The sequence below is a fragment of the Brassica rapa genome, chromosome A05 (assembly GCF_000309985.2).
Source record: "Brassica rapa cultivar Chiifu-401-42 chromosome A05, CAAS_Brap_v3.01, whole genome shotgun sequence".
NCBI classification, from domain to species: domain Eukaryota; kingdom Viridiplantae; phylum Streptophyta; class Magnoliopsida; order Brassicales; family Brassicaceae; genus Brassica; species Brassica rapa.
In genome coordinates this window covers 7,528,523-7,548,880 of record NC_024799.2, presented here as the reverse complement: position 1 = coordinate 7,548,880, position 20,358 = coordinate 7,528,523, and the positions used below count along the sequence as shown (strand labels likewise).

The 20,358-nt window shown below is 30.4% G+C and overlaps 2 protein-coding genes across 2 annotated transcripts; one reads left to right on the top strand and one right to left on the bottom strand.

The window, feature by feature from the left end:
• The first annotated feature begins 7,323 nt into the window (after nucleotides 1-7,323).
• Nucleotides 7,324-15,198, top strand: LOC103867914 (CLAVATA3/ESR (CLE)-related protein 5-like). The gene is made up of 2 exons (XM_009146009.2): nucleotides 7,324-11,952; nucleotides 13,868-15,198. Exon 2 carries the CDS (start codon nucleotides 14,666-14,668, stop codon nucleotides 14,912-14,914), a length of 249 nt encoding a protein of 82 aa, XP_009144257.1. The 5' UTR covers nucleotides 7,324-11,952; nucleotides 13,868-14,665; the 3' UTR covers nucleotides 14,915-15,198.
• Nucleotides 15,199-15,318: 120 nt separating this feature from the next.
• LOC103868239 (phospholipase A1-IIbeta-like) lies at nucleotides 15,319-20,303 on the bottom strand. The gene is made up of 3 exons (XM_009146350.3): nucleotides 18,242-20,303; nucleotides 17,799-18,156; nucleotides 15,319-17,625 (listed from the first exon to the last, which is right to left on the bottom strand). The coding sequence occupies exons 1-3, from the start codon at nucleotides 18,475-18,477 to the stop codon at nucleotides 16,993-16,995; spliced, it is 1,227 nt and encodes a 408-aa protein (XP_009144598.1). The 5' UTR covers nucleotides 18,478-20,303; the 3' UTR covers nucleotides 15,319-16,992.
• Nucleotides 20,304-20,358: the final 55 nt, after the last annotated feature.

Genomic DNA, 20,358 nt, shown 5'->3' with positions numbered 1-20,358 from the left:
TGCATAACATATTAACATATCACATATGTTATATTACATGCTCTTGTTATGTTAAATGTATATAAAATCCAGACTTTTAGTTAGTAGTTCTATATATTAAAAAAATTTGAACCCAAGTTCTATGAAGTTTACCAGTTCAGTATTTATCAACAAACTAAAATATGTAATTAATTTTCCTTCAACCTAGGAGGCTAGCATTAAAATTTGATAATTATATATATAACCGAGAAATTCCACATCAAAATCCACACTAATTCAAAAGATTTATACAATGAAGAATCGATCGGAATTCTTGATTCTAAACATAATTGTAATCGCAGTGGAAGAACTCAACTTTGATCCCCTAACTTCACGATAAATCTTCCACCTATTAATCAAAATATAACATACCTGTCTAAATCTATCAAGATTATGCACAACGGTCTAATCATCAGTTGTGCAACCTTATCTATCGCAATTTAACAACCTAGCTTATCAAATAACAATGTTTTAACAATATTTGAATTACGGAATAACCCTAGACCTTAATGTATCCGGCGGAGACACATCGCCGTTATGGGCCCCGAATTCACTGCCGAAAAGACTTGATTTTTGTTTATTGTTTTCTGGGGTCAGATTTAAGTTTATAATTTTGTTCAAAAAAATTTATACTTTTATAAAAGAAAAACGTGAAATGCGGTCGTGGCCACTAAATTTTGCCGCCTGAATCATGATTCTTCGAGGCACATGAACATCACTTAAAGAGAGTTTAGCCGTTAGTTTTGTTTTTAACGCCACATCTGAATTGGCTTTACGTGTACCCACGCAATAACAACACAACTCTAAAAATATACTCCGTTCTATCAATAAATCTACGTACCTTTTGCTTTTCTAGTCATAAAGTACTTATATTAGTTGGAGCTATAGAAGAGAGATGTGAGTATATTTGGCGCCGTCATTGCACGATCTAACGTATCTTCTTAATTTATTATGCATTTATGATCTATTTAATAATAAGTGATAACTGCGGGTTGTCCCCATTTTAAAAAAACAGACAACTGCTACAAACAAGTCCAGTCTTTGAGTATAATCTAATAAATATGAGTATTCAAAGATCTGTTCTAAGATCAACTCTAGTTGTACGTTAAAACATTAAACATTAGTATTTTTATTTTTGTATAGTAAATCTATAAATTAATAATCGATAAATTAATAAATTTATGCGGTTCTAAGTTAGGATTATTCAAAATATGACACAAATTGATAAGTTCATATTTTTTTAAAATGTTCTGTGTAATTATGTGGTCCATTAAAATCATAATTAGTAATTTATATGTATATGTATATATATTTTATATAAATGTAAAAAAAAGATTATTTTTTTATTCATAATTGAATTATCTTTATATTTTTTAATATTTTAATATATTTTGATAATATTTAGTAAATTATATCTAAAGCCACATTAAATTCTATGAAACATATTTTATATACATCAAATCATAAATAAAGTCATATTTAGTTCATATTTCAAAATTTTAATTAATGTATATACGGTAAAATAAAATATTTTTTATTTAATAAAAATATATTTTAAATGATAAAATGTAAAATAAGATTTTTTATAAATTAATAAAATACGATAGTCCCAATATTATTATTATTATTATTATTATTATTATTATTATTATTATTATTATTATTATTATTATTATTATTATTATTATTATATAGAGTCTTTACTGTATATGATATGATGCTGCATATAACATTTAACTATAATTTTTTTTTATTTTAACCAGGTGGTCTTTGGCCTAATGGTAAAGGGCTCATAACTGTGAGTACCGTCGTGGGTTTGATTCCCTTTCGCCACCAGGGACGCTTTAAGTGGTAAGAAAATATGTATCTTGCGAGCTTCGTAGTGATTAGTCCTTAGGCCTAGAAAGCGTTTAGGATCACACTACAGTTATAAAAAAAAAATTATTTATCCAATAATATGTTTAAATAAATATTTATTTCTGAAAAAAAATTGTAACTAAATAAATGTATATAAAGAATCTTATATTTTATGTTTGGTAATATGAAATTTTAATAGTAATTATTATTTTGTAAAATGTCTAAATTATAAAATATTAAAATTTAAAATATAGATTAAAATTCAGTTACTGCATCGGATATACAAAGTTATAAAACTAAAACAAACGAACATAGAAACTAAGATAACTTTAAAGATAATAAAAAAATTAAACAATAATCTGATATCAAAAAAGCCTTTTTCCTACTAAGATAATGTTGGTACTTATCACTTGATGATATTTCGTTTTCGTCTTGAAGTTGCTGTCTCTGAACATGTTATGTTTGATTGTTTTTCTTTGAGATTGATCTTCTTTATAATAAAATGCTGGTTTGAGATCCATGATATCTATTTTGAAAACCTTTTTCTGCTCTTCATATTGGTCTGTTGGTGTTCTTGTACTAAAAATAAACACTCCATTTAATTTCAATATACATCGACCATTTCTTTCATTCCAACATATTGTAGATAGTGGTTGAGATCATATTATGATCAGCATGAAATGTCTTTGTGTCTGTGTGTAGTTAACCAAAGGAAATTCAATCATGTGTACACAAAGTTAACTAAAGGAAATCCTAAACCAAAGAAAATATGCTTCCTTGACTCTTTTGCGCTTTAAAACTCATATGAGTTTGCACTTGAATCCATAATAAGTTCTGGTTTTGTGCGAACTAAAAAAGAACAAATCGAAACGAATAGTTTAGCTTATTAAAATTTACTTGTATAGTCTTTAATTAACATATTCGACTTTTTAGTTACAATAATATATATATATATATAGATATATATTAGTTTTTATCAGAAAGTAGCTAACTAGAATTGAATCACTAATGGAATCTAGTACAAATAAGGTGCCTTCTAGGTTTTGGAAGGGATAGATAAGGTTTTTTGAAGGGGCAATGTCACTTTCATACATATGCCTTTCTTTTCTTAATTACTAAAAGTTATTCTTAGCACAATAAACTATAAATATACTAATGGTGAAATGAAAATATAAACATTCTTAGCACTTTGTTTCATCAGCAGACGTAACTCAAAAGAGAGATGGGACCTCGGAAATGTAGATTGGTGGACCTAATTTAAATTTAACACACAAATATCAATTTCCTTCACCAGAAGCATAGTTCTCACTTCTCAGTTTGATTTTAATTAGCTCAACATTTGACAATAATATGACCTTATATAATATACAAGATTTGTCTTTCAGTTTCCCCTAGTATCTAGGACGAGAGGAAGTCTGGTCATACATACCACGACTAATATAGGGATTTTTGCAAAATTGACCTACAACTTAAAGTCAAACACAAAACTAACCTCATTTTTTTTTGAAAATTGGTTTTGTCCTATTCACCCCACAAGTTCATATAATTTACGAAAATGCCATCAATTTTTTTTTTTTTTTTTTTCGAAAATGACATTTTTACTCTCTCACCCTCATCATCTTCAAGTAATTACAAGATTGCCATTGTCATCAATACCACAACCACCATGAACAACCAATTTGAAGCTCTTAATGCTCCCAAAATCGATTTACCCTTCTTCTTTTTCCATTCTTGTGAACTAAACACAACATATCTCTCTCACTTTCTCTCCACAATGAGCTAAAAAAACCCAAGATTTTGATTCTAAAATTTTTATGGTTCATAGAGTCATAGAAGCTAACGATTACGGGTGGGTGACTTTCGTTTGTGATTCTGTGTGCTTGGAGAAGCCTTATGTATGCTAAGGAACTTATCTCACCAATTTAAGGTATGACATTGAGTTTTTTTCCAGATCTGTTCGTCAGACGACTTACTTGGGAAGTCGTCTGGCTGTAGACGACTTACCTTTCAGTCGTCTGGCTGTAGACGACTTACCTGGAAATCGTCTGGTCAACGCAGAGGTTATTTTTGCAATTGACTTTGAAATCTGTAACCTGAGACGACTGAAAGTTAAGTCGTCTACTATTGTTTGGTTTCAAAAAAAATTCCAAAGAACCTAGACGACTTACATTTCAGTCGTCATAGGTTAGTTTTGCATTTGACTGGATAATTTCAGAAGTTTGACTTCCCCAGACGACTTACATTTCAGTCGTCTGGCGAAAATTAAAATAATAATATTTTTTTAAAAGTAGACGACTTAAAGTTAAGTCGTCATAGGTTAGTTTTGCAATTGAAAAAAAAAACTTCAAGATTTAATTATACACAGACGACTTATAATTCAGTCGTCCACCAGACGACTTAATTGTAAGTCGTCCAAGACTTTTTTCCGAGATTCTGGTCAAACCTCGTAAATCCTGGACGACTTACATTTCAGTCGTCTGGTGGACGACTGAATTATAAGTCGTCTGTGTATAATTAAATCTTGAAGTTTTTTTTTTCAATTGCAAAACTAACCTACGACGACTTAACTTTAAGTCGTCTACTTTTAAAAAAATATTATTATTTTAATTTTCACTAAACGACTGAAATGTAAGTCGTCCAAAAAGTCAAACTTCTGAAATAATCTAGTCAAATGCAAAACTAACCTCTGACGACTGAAATGTAAGTCGTCTAGCTTTTTTGGAGTTTTTTTTTTAACCAAACAATAGTAGACGACTTAACTTTCAGTCGTCCGAAATAACAGATTTCAAAGTCAATTGCAAAAATAACCTCTGCGTTGACCAGACGACATATAGTTTAGTCGTCTAGACAACTTAGATTGAAGTCGTCCGCGTCTTCTCCACTAGTTTTTAAGTCTTCTACCTTAGTTTTTGAATAACTTGTATTTTTAAGAGTGATAAGTAACTTCAAGATATGTAAAACTCATATTTACAAAATATGTTCTCTCCCTTAGTTTTACTAAATTTGACTAAGTTTTTCAATGCAAACTTATAAAAAATATGATATGCTTTGACTAGTTACTATTGTTTGTTTCCATCTCTTACCAACATTCTTGTTTAATGATGAGAAAAAGGCTATTGGAGTTTATTATTGCATATGAGAGATCCAAAGATAAGAAAAAGGCTACTGAAGTCTATTATTTCATTGATTTGTAAATGTGTAAACACATTGTTAGCACATTTAATACATCTTGGAAAACATTATTACTGATTTTACAAAAAAATCACAACTAAAAGAGTATACATGCAATTCACAAAACAGACCACAAACAAAACTATTATAGATCATACATCTACAAAGACAAGCTTGGATTCCACTTGAGTAGACAAGACCAGACAACTTTTAAGAAGTCCAGACGACTTCTAAGAAGTCCAGACGACTTCCAGGAAGTTCAGACGACTTTGCCAGAAGACTTTTAGGAAGTTCAGACGACTTCCAGACGACTTTACAGGAAGTCCAGACGACTTCCAGACGACTTCCAGACGACTAACAAGTAAGTCGTCCCAGAAGTCTTCCAGATCTGAAAAACCTGCATATTAAATCCATATCTGAAAAATCTGCATATTCAAAAACGTTCAAATGGCTTAAAAACAGAAAAAATGAGAGGAAGATTAGATAAATCTACCTTTACATAACACACAAAAATATATATCTAAAAATAATAGATCTACCTTCAAATTAGTGGAAGATGAGTACCATCTAATTAAAAACCTGCAAAAAAAAAATAGATTAGTAAGAAAGACATGAGACAAAATTGAAAAATTCATATAAAGTTTGGTGTTTTCAAGTCAAAGAGATTAGAGTGGGTTTGGAGAGTTTTAGTTTGGGAAAAAAGTAAGAACTTTATACAACAAGAAGTTACCAAATGAAGAAAAATCAGACATAAGAACTTACCAAAACGCTCAGAAAAATCCAGACGACTTCCTAGAAGTCCAGACGACTTCCTGGAAGTCCAGACGACTTCCTGGAAGTCCAGACGACTTCCTGGAAGTCCAGACGACTTCCTGGAAGTCCAGACGACTTCCTGGAAGTCCAGACGACTTCCTGGAAGTCCAGACGACTTCCAAGAAGTCCAGACGACTTCCAGACGACTTCCAGACGACTAACAGGTAAGTCGTCCCAGAAGTCTTCCAGATCTAAAAAACCTGCACATCAAATCCAGATCTGAAAAACCTGCATATCCAAAAACGTTCAAATGACTTAAAAATAGAGAAAATGAGTGAAAGATTAGATAAATCTACATTTATAGAACACACAAAAATACATATCTAAAATTAATAGATCTACCTCTAAATTAGTGGAAGATGAGTACCATTTGATCAAAAACCTGCAAAAGAGATAGATTAGTAAGAAATACATGAGACAAAACTGAAAACTTCATATAAAGTTTGGTGTTTTCAAGTCAAAGAGATTAGAGAGAGGTTGGAGAGTTTTAGAATGATGAACATTACATTTTTGTTGCAGCCATTTCAGAGGAGGAGAGAGAATGTGTAAATTTTTCTTTATATAGGGAGACAAAAAATCCAATTAGGTTAAATATTTTTGACTCAGACGACTTCCTGGACGACTTACATTTCAGTCGTCTGGTGAAGAAATTAAAACAGACGACTTACATGTAAGTCGTCCAGAAGAGTTTAATATTTTTAGCGGGAAATTAAATATTTTTAGCGGGAAACTAAAATAGAAGACTTTCCAGACGACTTACAAGTAAGTCGTCTGGACGACTGAAATATATGTCGTCTGGACGACTGAAATATATGTCGTCCGGGTAAATTATTCAACAGACGACTGAAATATAAGTCGTCCACACCCTAAACATAACCCCTAAACTTAATTATCTAATTAAACACTTCATAAAACCAAATCAAACTTGAAAAGTGTTTACTATACACATAAATAAACACATATAAGTGAAAACTAATTTTTGAAAAAAACATTTTAGTTTTCCAAAATCTAACCCTAACAATACATACAATACTACAACATATGTTTGCCAAACTCCTAAACCAAAGTATTTCATGATTCACTACTTCCACTCATCTATCTTCAAAACAAATCAATTTTATCATATCTTAATTTATATCAGTTAAAACTGTTTATAATTACTTGATTTTTATTTTTTACGCATCAAAATATTTTTTTACAAGATTTATAAATTATTTTTAAAATAAATTGGTACCAGACGACTTAAACTTCAGTCGTCCAGACGACTTCCAACATCTCAGACGACTCAGACGATTTACTGGGGCTATATTCGTAAAAATGGCTTCTGTTTTTTTGTTTGGTCACAAGGGGCTGAGCTGTAATTTCACTAGGCTTTTAGGTTAGTTTTGCATTTGATTCAAGTTTGGGTATAGGTTTGGCATTAAAATCAAGTTGTGGGTTAGTTTTGGCAAAAACCCCACTAATATATTTGTCCATGAGTTTATATGGATACTGTGTATTTTTCTCGTGTCATTCAAATACATATGGATATTGTGAAATTTACGTACTTTATACTAACGAAAGTACAAACCAATTAGGCTATACTCACAGTAGTATTAACTAAGTTTCTGAAGATTTTGGTACGAATAATCTTTTGTACAAGGATAATTTATGCAATCACTATGTGTTGATACTGAACTGGTCAAACTCGAATCTAATATAGTAATAGTAATATGTATTAAGAATTTTGAGATAGAATAATATCATGGGTTAAACAACAAGTCCAAATCAACGAGTGAAAAAGACTGATCGTGACAGCAATTTAAGATATCTAACTCTTTAGCGTGAAGGACGGATCAGTGAAGAAATTTTTTTTTTTTTTTAAAAAGGGACTGATCAGTAAAAAGAAGAGTAGATCAGTAAAGAAATAAGATATTTAGAAAAAAAGTAAGTATTCGAAAATGATCGTAAGATAACGGTTTCACGAAAATTACACTTCAGTTAACCAAACCGTTACCTTGTTACTATATATAGGTCCAAATGCACAACTATAATACCTTGAATTTGAACAATTACTTCTTTTATGTATACCAATTAGGCAATTAATATATTGTTTCAAAATATAAAGTTTCACATCTATTGAATGCATTCATGTTAACTATATCCAAACTTTAAGCAAAAAAAAAAAACAAACTTCGCATCATATTTACAATCTATTAACCAGAATTGGTTCAATATACCAAATTCTATTCTAGAAATCATACAGAGATCATCTATGTATTATTTTAGAAGTATTGTTAAAAAGTATGTTAATCACATTTGCGTTTATTCTTTGATTTTGACACTGGCGCATATACAAAATTGAAAAATATCCTTATAAATTTTCCAAATAAATGTTGGTAGTTTTTCTATGTAGAGTTATTTCTCCCAATATAGATAACTGAAGTATCCTCTTATAAACCACACAGTCCACACATACATTTTTCATGCTAAAATATGATTTTGCATTTTCCGCCAAAATATTGTTTTAATTTCTTTAAATTTAGCGTCAGAACTTATTTCTATATTTTACCAATAAAATTAAACATGCATTTTTCTTTATAAATTTGATTTAATATTTTGAAAAAAAATATATATCACATAATTCTTTCCGATGAAATATTTTTGTATTTCCCACTTTTTTGAAAATACAATTTTATCTTTTCTCTGCATAAATTATATTTTATATTTCAGATAAAATGATTTTATAGCTTTTTAATTTTTTGTATTTTTAGAAATTATTTTGCATTTTTCAAATAAACTACACATTATCAAGATTTTGCAAAAAAAATATTAAACTGCATTCAGAATAAAATATAGTAATAATATATTATACTTAGTAATAGATTTTAGTTAGTAAATTGTTCCTAGATCATAATAGGTAATCCTATAAAACATCATATGTAAGTAGGAATCTCCCTGTCTTATATCCACTATTTTCAGCTAAAAACAAATCAGGTTTATAGGTTTTACTTCCTATCACAATACTGTAGTAGATTGAAACTCAAGTGAATCCCAACTGTTTTAGTCCGATACCACAGGGGATCTTGCTGACCTTTAAGAAAACCACGGCAAACTATCATCCTATGTTTGATTTGGAAGCTGACTCTTGAGGTCTTCTGTGTTTTCTGTTTTCCTATACGTTGGTTGTTGGTTCAGGAGGATTATCTGATGCTGGCTTATATTATTTGTTGTGGGACTAATATTTTTTTTTTGTATTCGCCGACTTTTGACTAAGGAGAATTGGTTGATACCTCATATGAAACTAATCCAAATATGAATAGAATAAAAACAAGATGCTAAAAGAACTAAATTTTTATATAGGTTTCTGCTATTACCGGGTAAACCAGGTTTTAACATCTCAATATAGACTTTGAATGGTAACATTCGTCCCGCACTGCACCGCAGTTAACAATAACAAAAATTTCTATATATACCATATATCTATACGTTTTTATAACTATCAGAACTGCACCGCAGTCAAACCGCTTGTCTCGTACCGTTCAATCTGCTGTTACCATTCGGTGCCATAGTATACAAAAAGAGAAAATAGTCCAAGAATATTATTATCTAAGAGCCTTTAATCTCTACCTCTAGTGGTACCTATGAGAATAGTCAAACCGAATATGAGTATCAAATTTACTGACTTGTAATCTAGTCACGCAGTTATATAGGTGGCCTTTCACCAGCCACCATCTTAAATTATGTGACTAAATATTGACATACTTCTTCTCGGATTATTCTATTCACATAACCCTTACAAAAATCCAGACATACTTTTGTCGCCGTTGGTTACTTTATCTTTGTCAGTTATATAATGTTTATAATCGAATTGATCAAAATAATAATAATAATAATAATAATGTTTATATTCGAATAAAAGTGAAAATGGATAACCTTTGCTTGGACCTACTGAGCATGTGGATATAAGTCGGTCCGACTAATATTCCCATGTGGGCAATGCCTATATTTGTCGACCTTATGACCTTCAATTATTATATACTATGTAACATTGCTAACCAAGAAATGCTCTCTGGTGACAACTTTCGAATGGCGATTGACTGTTTCTGTTTATTTAAGTCGGGGAACGAATGTTCTTATATAAGACTATTAGTTTTTCGTTGAATCTTGTAAACGTTGTCACTAACAAAAATTTCAGCGTTTTATTTATTTTGAAGATTATATTGAGCTACGACTAGAAATTTTCGGCACACGAAAATGAGATCAAATAAATGGTGTTACTTAGTAACTTTTCTCCATTGATGAGACTCGAAATCATGACGTTGAAAAGTATTTATCGTTTCTGTGTTATTAGACTCATTTTAGTCAAAAAGTTATTAGACTCAATAAATAATTTAATTAACAAATTACCTACTGAAATATATCAATATGTACAAGATTACATTGATATAACGTGTAAGGAAAGACATCCACATACATGCGTTGGACAGGAACAGAAAGATCAAATGGGTTTTGGATAACTTGTCGGCGATTTTACTAAAAGAAAAACAAGACCGCCCCATAGTGTCTCACTCGTATTCTTTTCGACGTGGTCCGTCAGAAGAAATGTTTCTTCCTCTCCCTTTTCCATTACTTTTCTCGGCTTATAGTCTCTATTATGAGAACTTATCAGCGCTTACAAATATTCATTCCACCAAATATATATGGGGAGGGATCAAATTATAGTCAAAAGTCAAAACTTAATGAGTACGTAGGAGAAAAACTAAGGTGCAACCTTACGCACAAATTGTATACCTATTTTATCTACCTTTTGGGAGAAGGCGTGAACCTACGTCATGATAACTTAATTTGTTTTCAATATTTTGTATAAAAAAATTATAGATATTATTAGTTTCTTGAAAATGACAATACCCTAAGAACTTAAAACTGAAAATTAAAGATGGGATACTCAAATTTTGCAGTCGGGAATATATAACTTATAAATATGCAACTTAACAAATTGAAGATATTCGTGAAAATAATTTACTTTCTAAAATTATAACCTTCTGACATGTTTATAGTTTTTTTCTTTCTTTGCCAGTATGTTTAATCCATCTCGAAATAGTCGTATATCACATAGATTGAAAGTATAATTATAGCTAGATCTTGATCCGCGCCCCCGCGCGGGTGTTGGATTTAACTTGCGTTCAATGTAAATTTATAAACCACTGATTTTATAAAATGTCCATTAATATTTTTATGTTTTGTAAAATATATTTAGAGTAGAATATATTGTATTATAATATAGATGCTTGATAATAAATTTTTATCTGTACGTAATATTATATTTATAATTTTATAATTTGATGCAATTTGATGTAATTGTAATATTCATATATTAACCTATTAATTTATTTGTTTATTTATTTAAAAATGATTTAATTTTTTACAGTAGGTTTTTATGAATTATTATAAATTTTATGATATTTGGTTTTCTTGAAAATTGTATTGTAGCAGATTAATATATACTATATATTACAGTTTTTATTTTCAGCAAAAAGAAATAACAATTCATTATAATTAATTAATTTTAATTTTTGATTTTAAGTGAAGGGGCAGATTTGTAAATAAAGAAGAAATGCAATGGCTAAATGTATAAATAAAAAGAAATATTTAATCTGGTATCCGTGTTTCCAAAAAAATTCCATTTAATTTGCTATCCAAGTTTCCAAACGATAGAATCTATAAATGAAAAAGAAATATAGTGATTAAATATGTAAAAAAAAAAATTAATTTGCTATCTTTGTTTCCAAACAACTTTCATTTAATCTACTATTTAAATTTTTAAAAGTACCTTCAGTTTTAATAATACAGATATGTAATGTTGTAAAAAAAAACTTATTTGTATAATCGTGTATATGGTTTACTTTTAAATTAAGCTGAATCTTCTGTTTTAATATATACTTTTACATTTCTATAATTGCTACTAAAAACATCTTTTACATATAAGATGCCGTTTGTGTTTTTTTCCTTGGTAATGAGGTATAAACATTAGAAAATTTGACGGTTGTGAAAACCGTTGACGAATATCAACAATAAATAGCAAAACCAAATTGATGATTTGGAAAATATATAGTATATATATATTAATTACGAAATTAATAAATGGTATTAATTTAAATATTTGTATAATAGTATATATTATTAATTACGAAATTAATAAATGGTATTAATTTAAATAAATTATTTTAAATTTTTAGAAAAATTTTGTTAGATTTTTTCTCAACATTTTGTTATAACTAAAAATAAAATTTAAATTTACAGTTAACATTGATTTATTATTAATATCTTTATATATTGAATAGATTAATATTAAATAAATGTAATTAATGAAATAGACCTAATAAGGCTAGTATGACTTTTTTATGGTAGATAAAAATGGTACTTCTCTTTTAATAGAGAAGATTATACATTAATTTAAATAAAATTTTATTATAAAAAAATAAAATAAAAGTGTATTCTATTTATAATCATATTCTATATCTTCTTTATTAAAAGAAATACCATAAAAATTTATACTAGGTCTATTTCATCAATTACATTTATTTGACTATTTAAGTTAATCTATTTAATATATAACATTTCTAAAAAATCTTATAAATTTTGTAGATATTAATAAATAAATTTTAACTGTAAATTTAAATTTTATTTTTACTTATAACAAAATATGTTGAAAAAACTTAACAAAATCTTAATAAATTTTTAAAATATTTTTAAATTAATTTTAAATTAATGGAGAGATTGTTTTCATAATTAATACTATAGTATTATTATAATGTATTTACTTATAAAATCTCACAATATACTAAAATAAATAACATAGAAATATAAATTATGCTAAAAAAATATCAGTTTTATAGTATAACTAAATAAAATTTTAAAATGAATTGTATTCAGTGTGTAAAAATTATAAAAAATGAAAGAGATTCTCAATTTTTTTATTTCATACTATAAGTTTATTTTACCAAACTCGAAAATATATTAATATATAATAACAATTAATAATAAAGTAAAAAATATAAAACAAATCATTATACATTAATAATATCGAATAAAAAACATACCCAATAACATTATAAATTTACACAATATATAACACTAAAATGTAAATATCTTTTAAAGTTTTGTGATGATATCCGTTATATATTTATAAAATAAAAATCTACCCGCACGGATGTGCGGGTGAAAAATCTAGTATCTATGGCTTTGATTGGTGACATGAGTTACAAATGATTAAGTTTGATTTATGTCCATAACTCAAAAATGTTACCAATCATGATTAATTTTTTATTTTTTGAGTTTGTGTTTGAGTTATCATGTGTTATCATTGAGGTACAATTTTGAGTTATCTCTTTTGTAAAATTGGTAAATCAAATAATTAATCAACATCAAGCCATTTTGTATGTATTAGAAGTTGATGTGGTAGTTATTTTGTTTTCTACGGATTATTACGGTTACTTTTAATTTTTTTAACAGTTTAATATATTAATTGCATGGTAATCATTTCTCAGTTTACTTTCCTTCACTTACCAAACCATTGTAAAAAATCACGTAATTATGCACTAGTTAGTCAAACTTTTTTTTATAGATTTTCTTATTTGAAATTAATTATTATTTAAAAAAAATTGTTAACTATGTTTGGTAACTCAAAATTTTATATACAAAATTATGAAAATATATAAATACCTTTCCTATAATATATATATATATATATCGAAGTATATTTCTATAATATTTTTATTATATATTTTATATTTTCAGTCTATTTTGTTAAATCTACCATAAATGTTATTTTTTGAAATAAAAAATACTACAATTTATACATCGAAAGTATTACCAGTCGATTATTTTAAAAAATAATAACTCATATTTTTACTGCGAACTCACTACATAAATCTGCAGTTTTTACCACATAATTTTTACTGCAAGTTACATCGGATTGTAACTTTTATTGTAAATCAACTCTAATACAACATGTCACCAGTCGGAGCCTATATATAGTCTAAAGCATATAGAGGGCTATAACATGGAGTAGTCTCGCATGAGAATCTGGACTAGTTGACATTTTATATTATACTATAGTAAACCTTAATAGTTTGCGGGCAAATCGAAATAGAAGACTACACAATGGCACTGCTCTGTCACCAGAAGGAATTTTCAAGCAGTTGGATCGATTCAACCATGATGCTATCCTTGGACACAAGAAAACAAAGCTTTTGATCACCTAATGCGCGTGGCTCGGGCATGCGTACGAGGCTGTCTACATTGCACTTTGGTCAAAAAATCCCGTAGACTCAAACTTGTTTTAGTTGACTCTAACTAGTTCTACATTACAAACTAGCATCATTTTAATATGACATTCACATATTTGGCAAAAAAAACTTATGTCCAACTTTTTAAATCCTTAATCAACCATACATGTAAAGTAAATTCCTAATGGTCCCTCAAATATAGATGTTCACCTGAGAAGTTCGATCGTTGGGTCAGTTGAATAACCTGTATCGTAATTAGTGCTTTTGTGTGTCCGTGCATGAGTTTTATAATACAAAAATATGACTCAGATTTGGCTTTCATTTTTGTTGTGGATCCCATCATGTTCTCTCCACTGACCCAACCTACTCAATCCTTAACATCTTCATCATATTTTGCCTCTCTAATTTTATCTATAAATAGAAAAGTCTCATTGCACACAAATCATCATACTCTCTCAGCTTCATCTCATTTTGCATATCTCTTTCTCGATCTCTCGCAAACTCCACAATTTACCTTTTCTCCTTAATCACCTGTTATGGCGAATTTAATTCTTAAGAAAACTCTTATCATACTCTTAGTCATATTTGCATCACCAATCTTTAGTACTCAGGCTCGAATCCTCCATGATGATCGAGTTGCAAACATGGGCACTATGGATAGTCATGTTCTGCTACGGGAGCTCGGGTTTGATCTCTCCAAGTTCAAAGGTCATAACGAGAGGAGATTTCTAGTGAATTCGGACAGGGTTTCACCGGGAGGACCTGACCCGCAACATCATCACTGAATGGCCCTTACGAATATGTACACTTCACCCGAAGTTAAAGCACAAATAATTGTGACTGATCCATGCAAGTCATTTGAATATCGCTATTATGCTTTCTTTCTTTTTTCCTCATCATAAATCTTACGTACAATTTTGTTGTATCAAGGTTTTGGTATCCTTGTACCTCCTTATTTATACATCAAACTTTTACTATGTATGTTTTCGTGTGTCTCCAATGAGTTACCTTTTATGTAACAGCAATTGGCTATAAATAATACACCCCGGTGTTTTCCGTGAGAGTTTTACTTTTCGTCTATGGGGGAAAAATAAAGGTAGGCTAGTTAAGTATAATGAGTAAAATTATAGCACTTGGAAATACATATGATCAAAATGATTTTTTTGTGATGTTATGGCATGTGCGCTTCTTTTTTTGATAAGTATGATGGCATGTTCACTTAAATTCATAAATTAACTAAAAAAATCGTAAGAACCGGTGACATCCAATATTTTTCTAAACTTACATGAATGATATACTTGTGATATCAAGATTCAAGATATACTCCAAGAAATCATTTATATTTTATTTATATCACTTTAGAAAAGAATACGAGCATGTTGTAACCAACTGTTTGTGTATGCTATTAGCTTGATCCTATTATCTAACATTTTCTAAACGAGACAGAGCCAACCCGAGCTGGTCTTGTAAAAAATCAATATGTAGCGGATTTATTCATTTAGCTATTGTGAAATTTAATTGGAGAATACATACTTTAAGGTTAGAAGATCGCATGTTTGCTTAAGAAATGTTGTCATCAACTACGAATTATATATGTAAAGTGAGTGATAATAAACAAGACTAACGGTGTTAAAAAAACAAACTGTAATTCACCGGTGGGTTCAAAAAGAGAAAATAAAAACTGCATTTCACCGGCATAAACTACTGTAGTGGTAGACATTTTCAGAGGTTCAGTGGTAAACTATCAACTTGACAAATTAGCATATTCATCACCAACAAATTTAGCAAAAAAAAAAAACATATTCACCAACAAAAAGATTATTCTCGCCGCGCACGCATATGTCTACGTATATATGTACTGTTGACATCATTTGAATGTATTTATTTATCAACTCTAGACTTGACATCCTCATATTAGCCACCCGTTGAAACCATAGAACGTTTATTTTGATGTTGCACCCAAAAAAAAAGAATATTAATTTTGATGACCTAAATATGACGACAAGAGTGGTAAGTAGATACATTTGTAGGAAAAAAATTCTCAAAAGAATGTATGTCTGGATTCAATAAAACCGACTTTGGACGTATAAACTTTCAGTTTAAATAACATGTATAATGCATGCTATTGACGACAACAACAAAAACTACTCGCATTAGTGAAATATTCTTTGTACAAAGTACAAACGTGATGTGGACATGTGGTCATTTGAAAATATTTATTTATATATATATATATAATATTTATTTTTTTTGCAAATTTAAAATATTTATATTTTATGAGAAAATAATTGGAAGATATGATTGACTCATGAGAAAAAATATTGGAGGCTATTACTCATTCAGAAAATGGGCCCGATACTTGTCATCATTAGAAGTTTATGAATGAAAACTCTAGGAAGAACTAATGAATTAATATATAAACACTTATCACCAACCTATTAATTATCAATTCATTTTGTCATGGCCCATGATAAACCTAAGTTTAATAGATTTCACGATTTCTTTATATTTGAAATTCGATCTCTTGCGTGTATAGATTCATCAATTTGCTTCTAATTCTGGTAATCCTTTTTACGCAGATTAATTGTTGTTATCAATGCATATGTCCTTGTTGCTTATGCGTGACTATACAAGTGGAGATCGCATTAGGGACGATGATCAAAAAAACATTTCATGTTATGGAGTGGTTCACATAACCGATACCTTGTTGATCTTCTTCTTCTTCCGTGTACATTAATAATCCACTTCCCTAGTCACAAATTCTATCTTTTTATTGCTTAAATGTACTATTGAAAATTCCAAGATTTGGCGCCTCAGATTTTATTGCTTTTGTTTTGAAAATAAGCAGCATTTTTTATAGTTATTATATCCATGGTAATTCACATTTGTCTTCTTCTTCGTTTTCGTCCTCCTTTGCCATATCGCAATTGAGAATCCATGTCCCATCATGAGTTTTAGCCATCCCTTTGTTCTCAAGAACCCACGAATCCCCAGGGACTATGTACTTATCTTCAAGAGCATCTAAACCATTTTTAACCAGCTGCTCCAGCTTGAGTTCCGATTGATTGTGTTGCGTCCCCTCCACGCCTTGCAAGTACGCCTTGAGGTTATGGAAATGCGCTAGGCTTAGAGACCGTTTCAGGTACTCTGCTTTCAATGTGTTGATATGGAGCTCCTCCCCAACATCTGTGAACCTGAACAGCGGGTAATGCGGGATGAGATCAGGGACATTTGCTACTCTCAAGATGTTGAGTTTTTTTAGAGACTCCACGAGTGTTTTGAAGTTGCGGTCACCGACGCGGGGGCTTCCGAAAGCGAAAACCGTGACACAAGAGAGCCTGTCTTGAAGACTTGGTGTGGTCTTTGGCCATTCGTTATGGAGAAAGTCTGTGGCTGGCAGAATTGAGAGAACTGCTCCCAAGCTATGGCCTGTTAAGGTGATGCTAACTTCTTCATGTTTGTACAATTCGAGTAACCTTTTGAGCTCTCCTTGAACCTGAAAATCAAACCAATGGGAATACAAGTAATAAACCAAAATTACATATTTTCTTTATATTTTTCAAGATTATATAATGAAACCAGCGATGATAATTAGTAACCAAAGTTTAATGAAACGCTCCTAAAGTCCTATGGGAGGTTAGTAAGAGACATGTTTTTTTTTTGAGAGACCTGTTCTCGTGCACTGGTTTTGTCAAAACGTGAGCGTGGATCAGCGGTTGTATAAAGAGACAGCCAACCACTGGCAATGCGAGGTGGGTCACTCGGGTCAGCTCGAGGTAAAACCGAGATAGCTGATTCAAGTGGGAAATCAAAATCGTTAGCCCACTCGTACAGTTGAATAGTCCCTCGCCATGCTACAACAATGTCTCTTCTCCCTAACAACTCCTTGCACTCGTCTGTAGCCACCGCGACATAACCTAACCAGTTAGACTCTTTGTTCCATGCTTCCCTTGACCATGAGTTGATCATGAAACATTCTGGTAACTTTATCGACGATGTTCCATATATGAACTTAGTCACCTCGTACCTGGACATGTTTTATATAGAGGTATAGGAATATAAATTTAACCGAAATTCCTCAAACCGTATGATACAAGTAGATAAGTTTTCACCTGAAAGGGTTGTCTTTAAGGTAGCCGGTACGAGCAAAGAGCTCTTCCTTGGTGTAGCAGCTATCTCCTACGTATTTGGACAGGCGGCCACAATTGAAGGTGATGTACCCGACTTCAACCATGTGGCCGTAGTGGAGGATGTAACGGCGTAGATCCAAGTCAAGAGGATCAAGCAGGTCTTTCCATTTGCTATTGCCGCTCAACTCCTTCCATCTCTTAGCGATATCTTCCACCATTTTCACTTTTCTTTCTGAATCCAATCTTCCTCCCCCGCTCCTCTTTGTGGCCTTGTAAAATTTGTTGGAGTTTTCAAAAATGTTTGGATAATTAATGCGTGAAGTATTGGTCTTGAATACACAACATTCACATAAGTTTTGCCTTATGTTGAAGGCTTTAAAGTGTATATACGCACGTTATACTGGGTTAGAAAATAAAAGAAAATAATACAACAATTATTCCTATATATATAGTGTAACTAATATAAATTTTAATTATATTAAAAATAAAAATAAAAATAAAAAGGGAAGAATATCAAAATTATAGAATGGTAAAAAAAACAAGTTTTAAATGGTGACCTGGTGAGTGTGAATAGTGAATTTCTTATCATTATCTACAATTTACACTATTTACGAAAAATATTTGTTATTTCTAATTCTTTAACATTCATTTACATTAAATACTTTGTTCTTTTTATTTTATTCTTTTTTTATTTTTTTAATTTTTATTTTTTATATTTCTTTAATGGTTACCGGTTGAAGCTATATAAAAAGAGAACTATGAAGTAAAGAAGCAGGTTCCAAGTGTCAGGAGACACCAATGGCTACAATCGAGACCCTTGGGCCTTGGGAATATATACCATTGTAGAGACTTGGGTGTGCGTCCTATCGACACTCCGAGATGTGATATCAAGAAAATACGGACGGATTTTTTGATTCGGCTCAACACTTTGTTCACCACAACCCAACCTAAGGGCAATCCTCCTGGATATCTTTGTCCCATGAACAACTGGGCTTGGCCCTTGCATGAATTCAGTGGCTCGTTCCACTCTCTTCCACTGATTTACAATACAATTAATGTTTCGAAAATGTATATGTCAAATATTTATCGGCTTTCGATGTAAGAGTCCGTTACTTTTAGACGGAGGGAGATGGAAAATATAGAAAGCTTACTAGTAGTGGATAGGAGAAGCACCTTGAAAGAAGACTTGAGTGTGTGAAGGGTCAACGTTACGGTTAATCCAGCCCATGTTTATAGTCCTTTGTAAAAGGCTAGAAGCTGTTCATGTCTTTGTACAATTTGTTTTCTTCCCTCGTATAATCCCACTTGCCAACCATTATTGAACATTCCACAACAAGCACATATATAAAACGTTTGAAGAAAAATGGAAAAATAGAAAGAAAGAGAAAGGGTTTAGCGTTGACTAATGTGATCATAAGGCTGGATTCCCGCGGTGTGAGTCCACCAATACCAGGAGTTGGAGATCAGAACGTCCATGCCAAGCCAAGCATCCGCTTTTTTTTTTGATGGAGTCAAATACAAGCACTTGTCCTACTTTTTCTTGGACAACGTCTACTAGAAACTTTGTTCTGTACAGAACTATTGTCACTCCATAATTCGGCACATTTTTTTCATTTAAGTAGTAACAATACAAGATTGTTACATCAAATGATATTAGTTGATTTACTTATAAGAAAATGGATGTACATTTATTTTTCTTTACTTGTTAAAAGAAGTCATTACGTCAAATTTTTGTGTACGTAAATTAGTTTGAAACAAATTAACCATTATTTGTATCCATATGTTAGCTAACTCTTTTTATAACATCATTTAAATATAAGGTTTGGCACAGAATTGTACGCAAACAATTTATTCTGTCATGGATTCTCTTTTTTATCAGCTTGTCAAAACCAGTATGTATATGATTCCTAACACCTATACTGTCTTGGCCACAAATTTAATATACTTACAATTTGTATGTAGTATATTAAATTTGTATGTCATAACCAAATACAAAACCAAACCGAATAAAATTTGGTTTAAATCGGCAACATTTTTGTAAACCAAATTAATTGAAACCCGAACTAACCTTTCAAACCGAAACACATGTCTTATCTTAA

Excerpts from the sequence above, each read along its gene's own strand:
- LOC103867914 (XM_009146009.2), top strand. The coding sequence starts at position 14,666 with ATGGCGAATTTAATTCTTAAGAAAACTCTTATCATACTCTTAGTCATA.
- LOC103868239 (XM_009146350.3), bottom strand. The coding sequence starts at position 18,477 with ATGGTGGAAGATATCGCTAAGAGATGGAAGGAGTTGAGCGGCAATAGC. Across the intron at positions 18,157-18,241 it reads CTTAAAGACAACCCTTTCAG|GTACGAGGTGACTAAGTTCA; the intron begins GTGAAAACTTAT and ends AAACATGTCCAG. Across the intron at positions 17,626-17,798 it reads AAACCAGTGCACGAGAACAG|GTTCAAGGAGAGCTCAAAAG; the intron begins GTCTCTCAAAAA and ends TTTGATTTTCAG.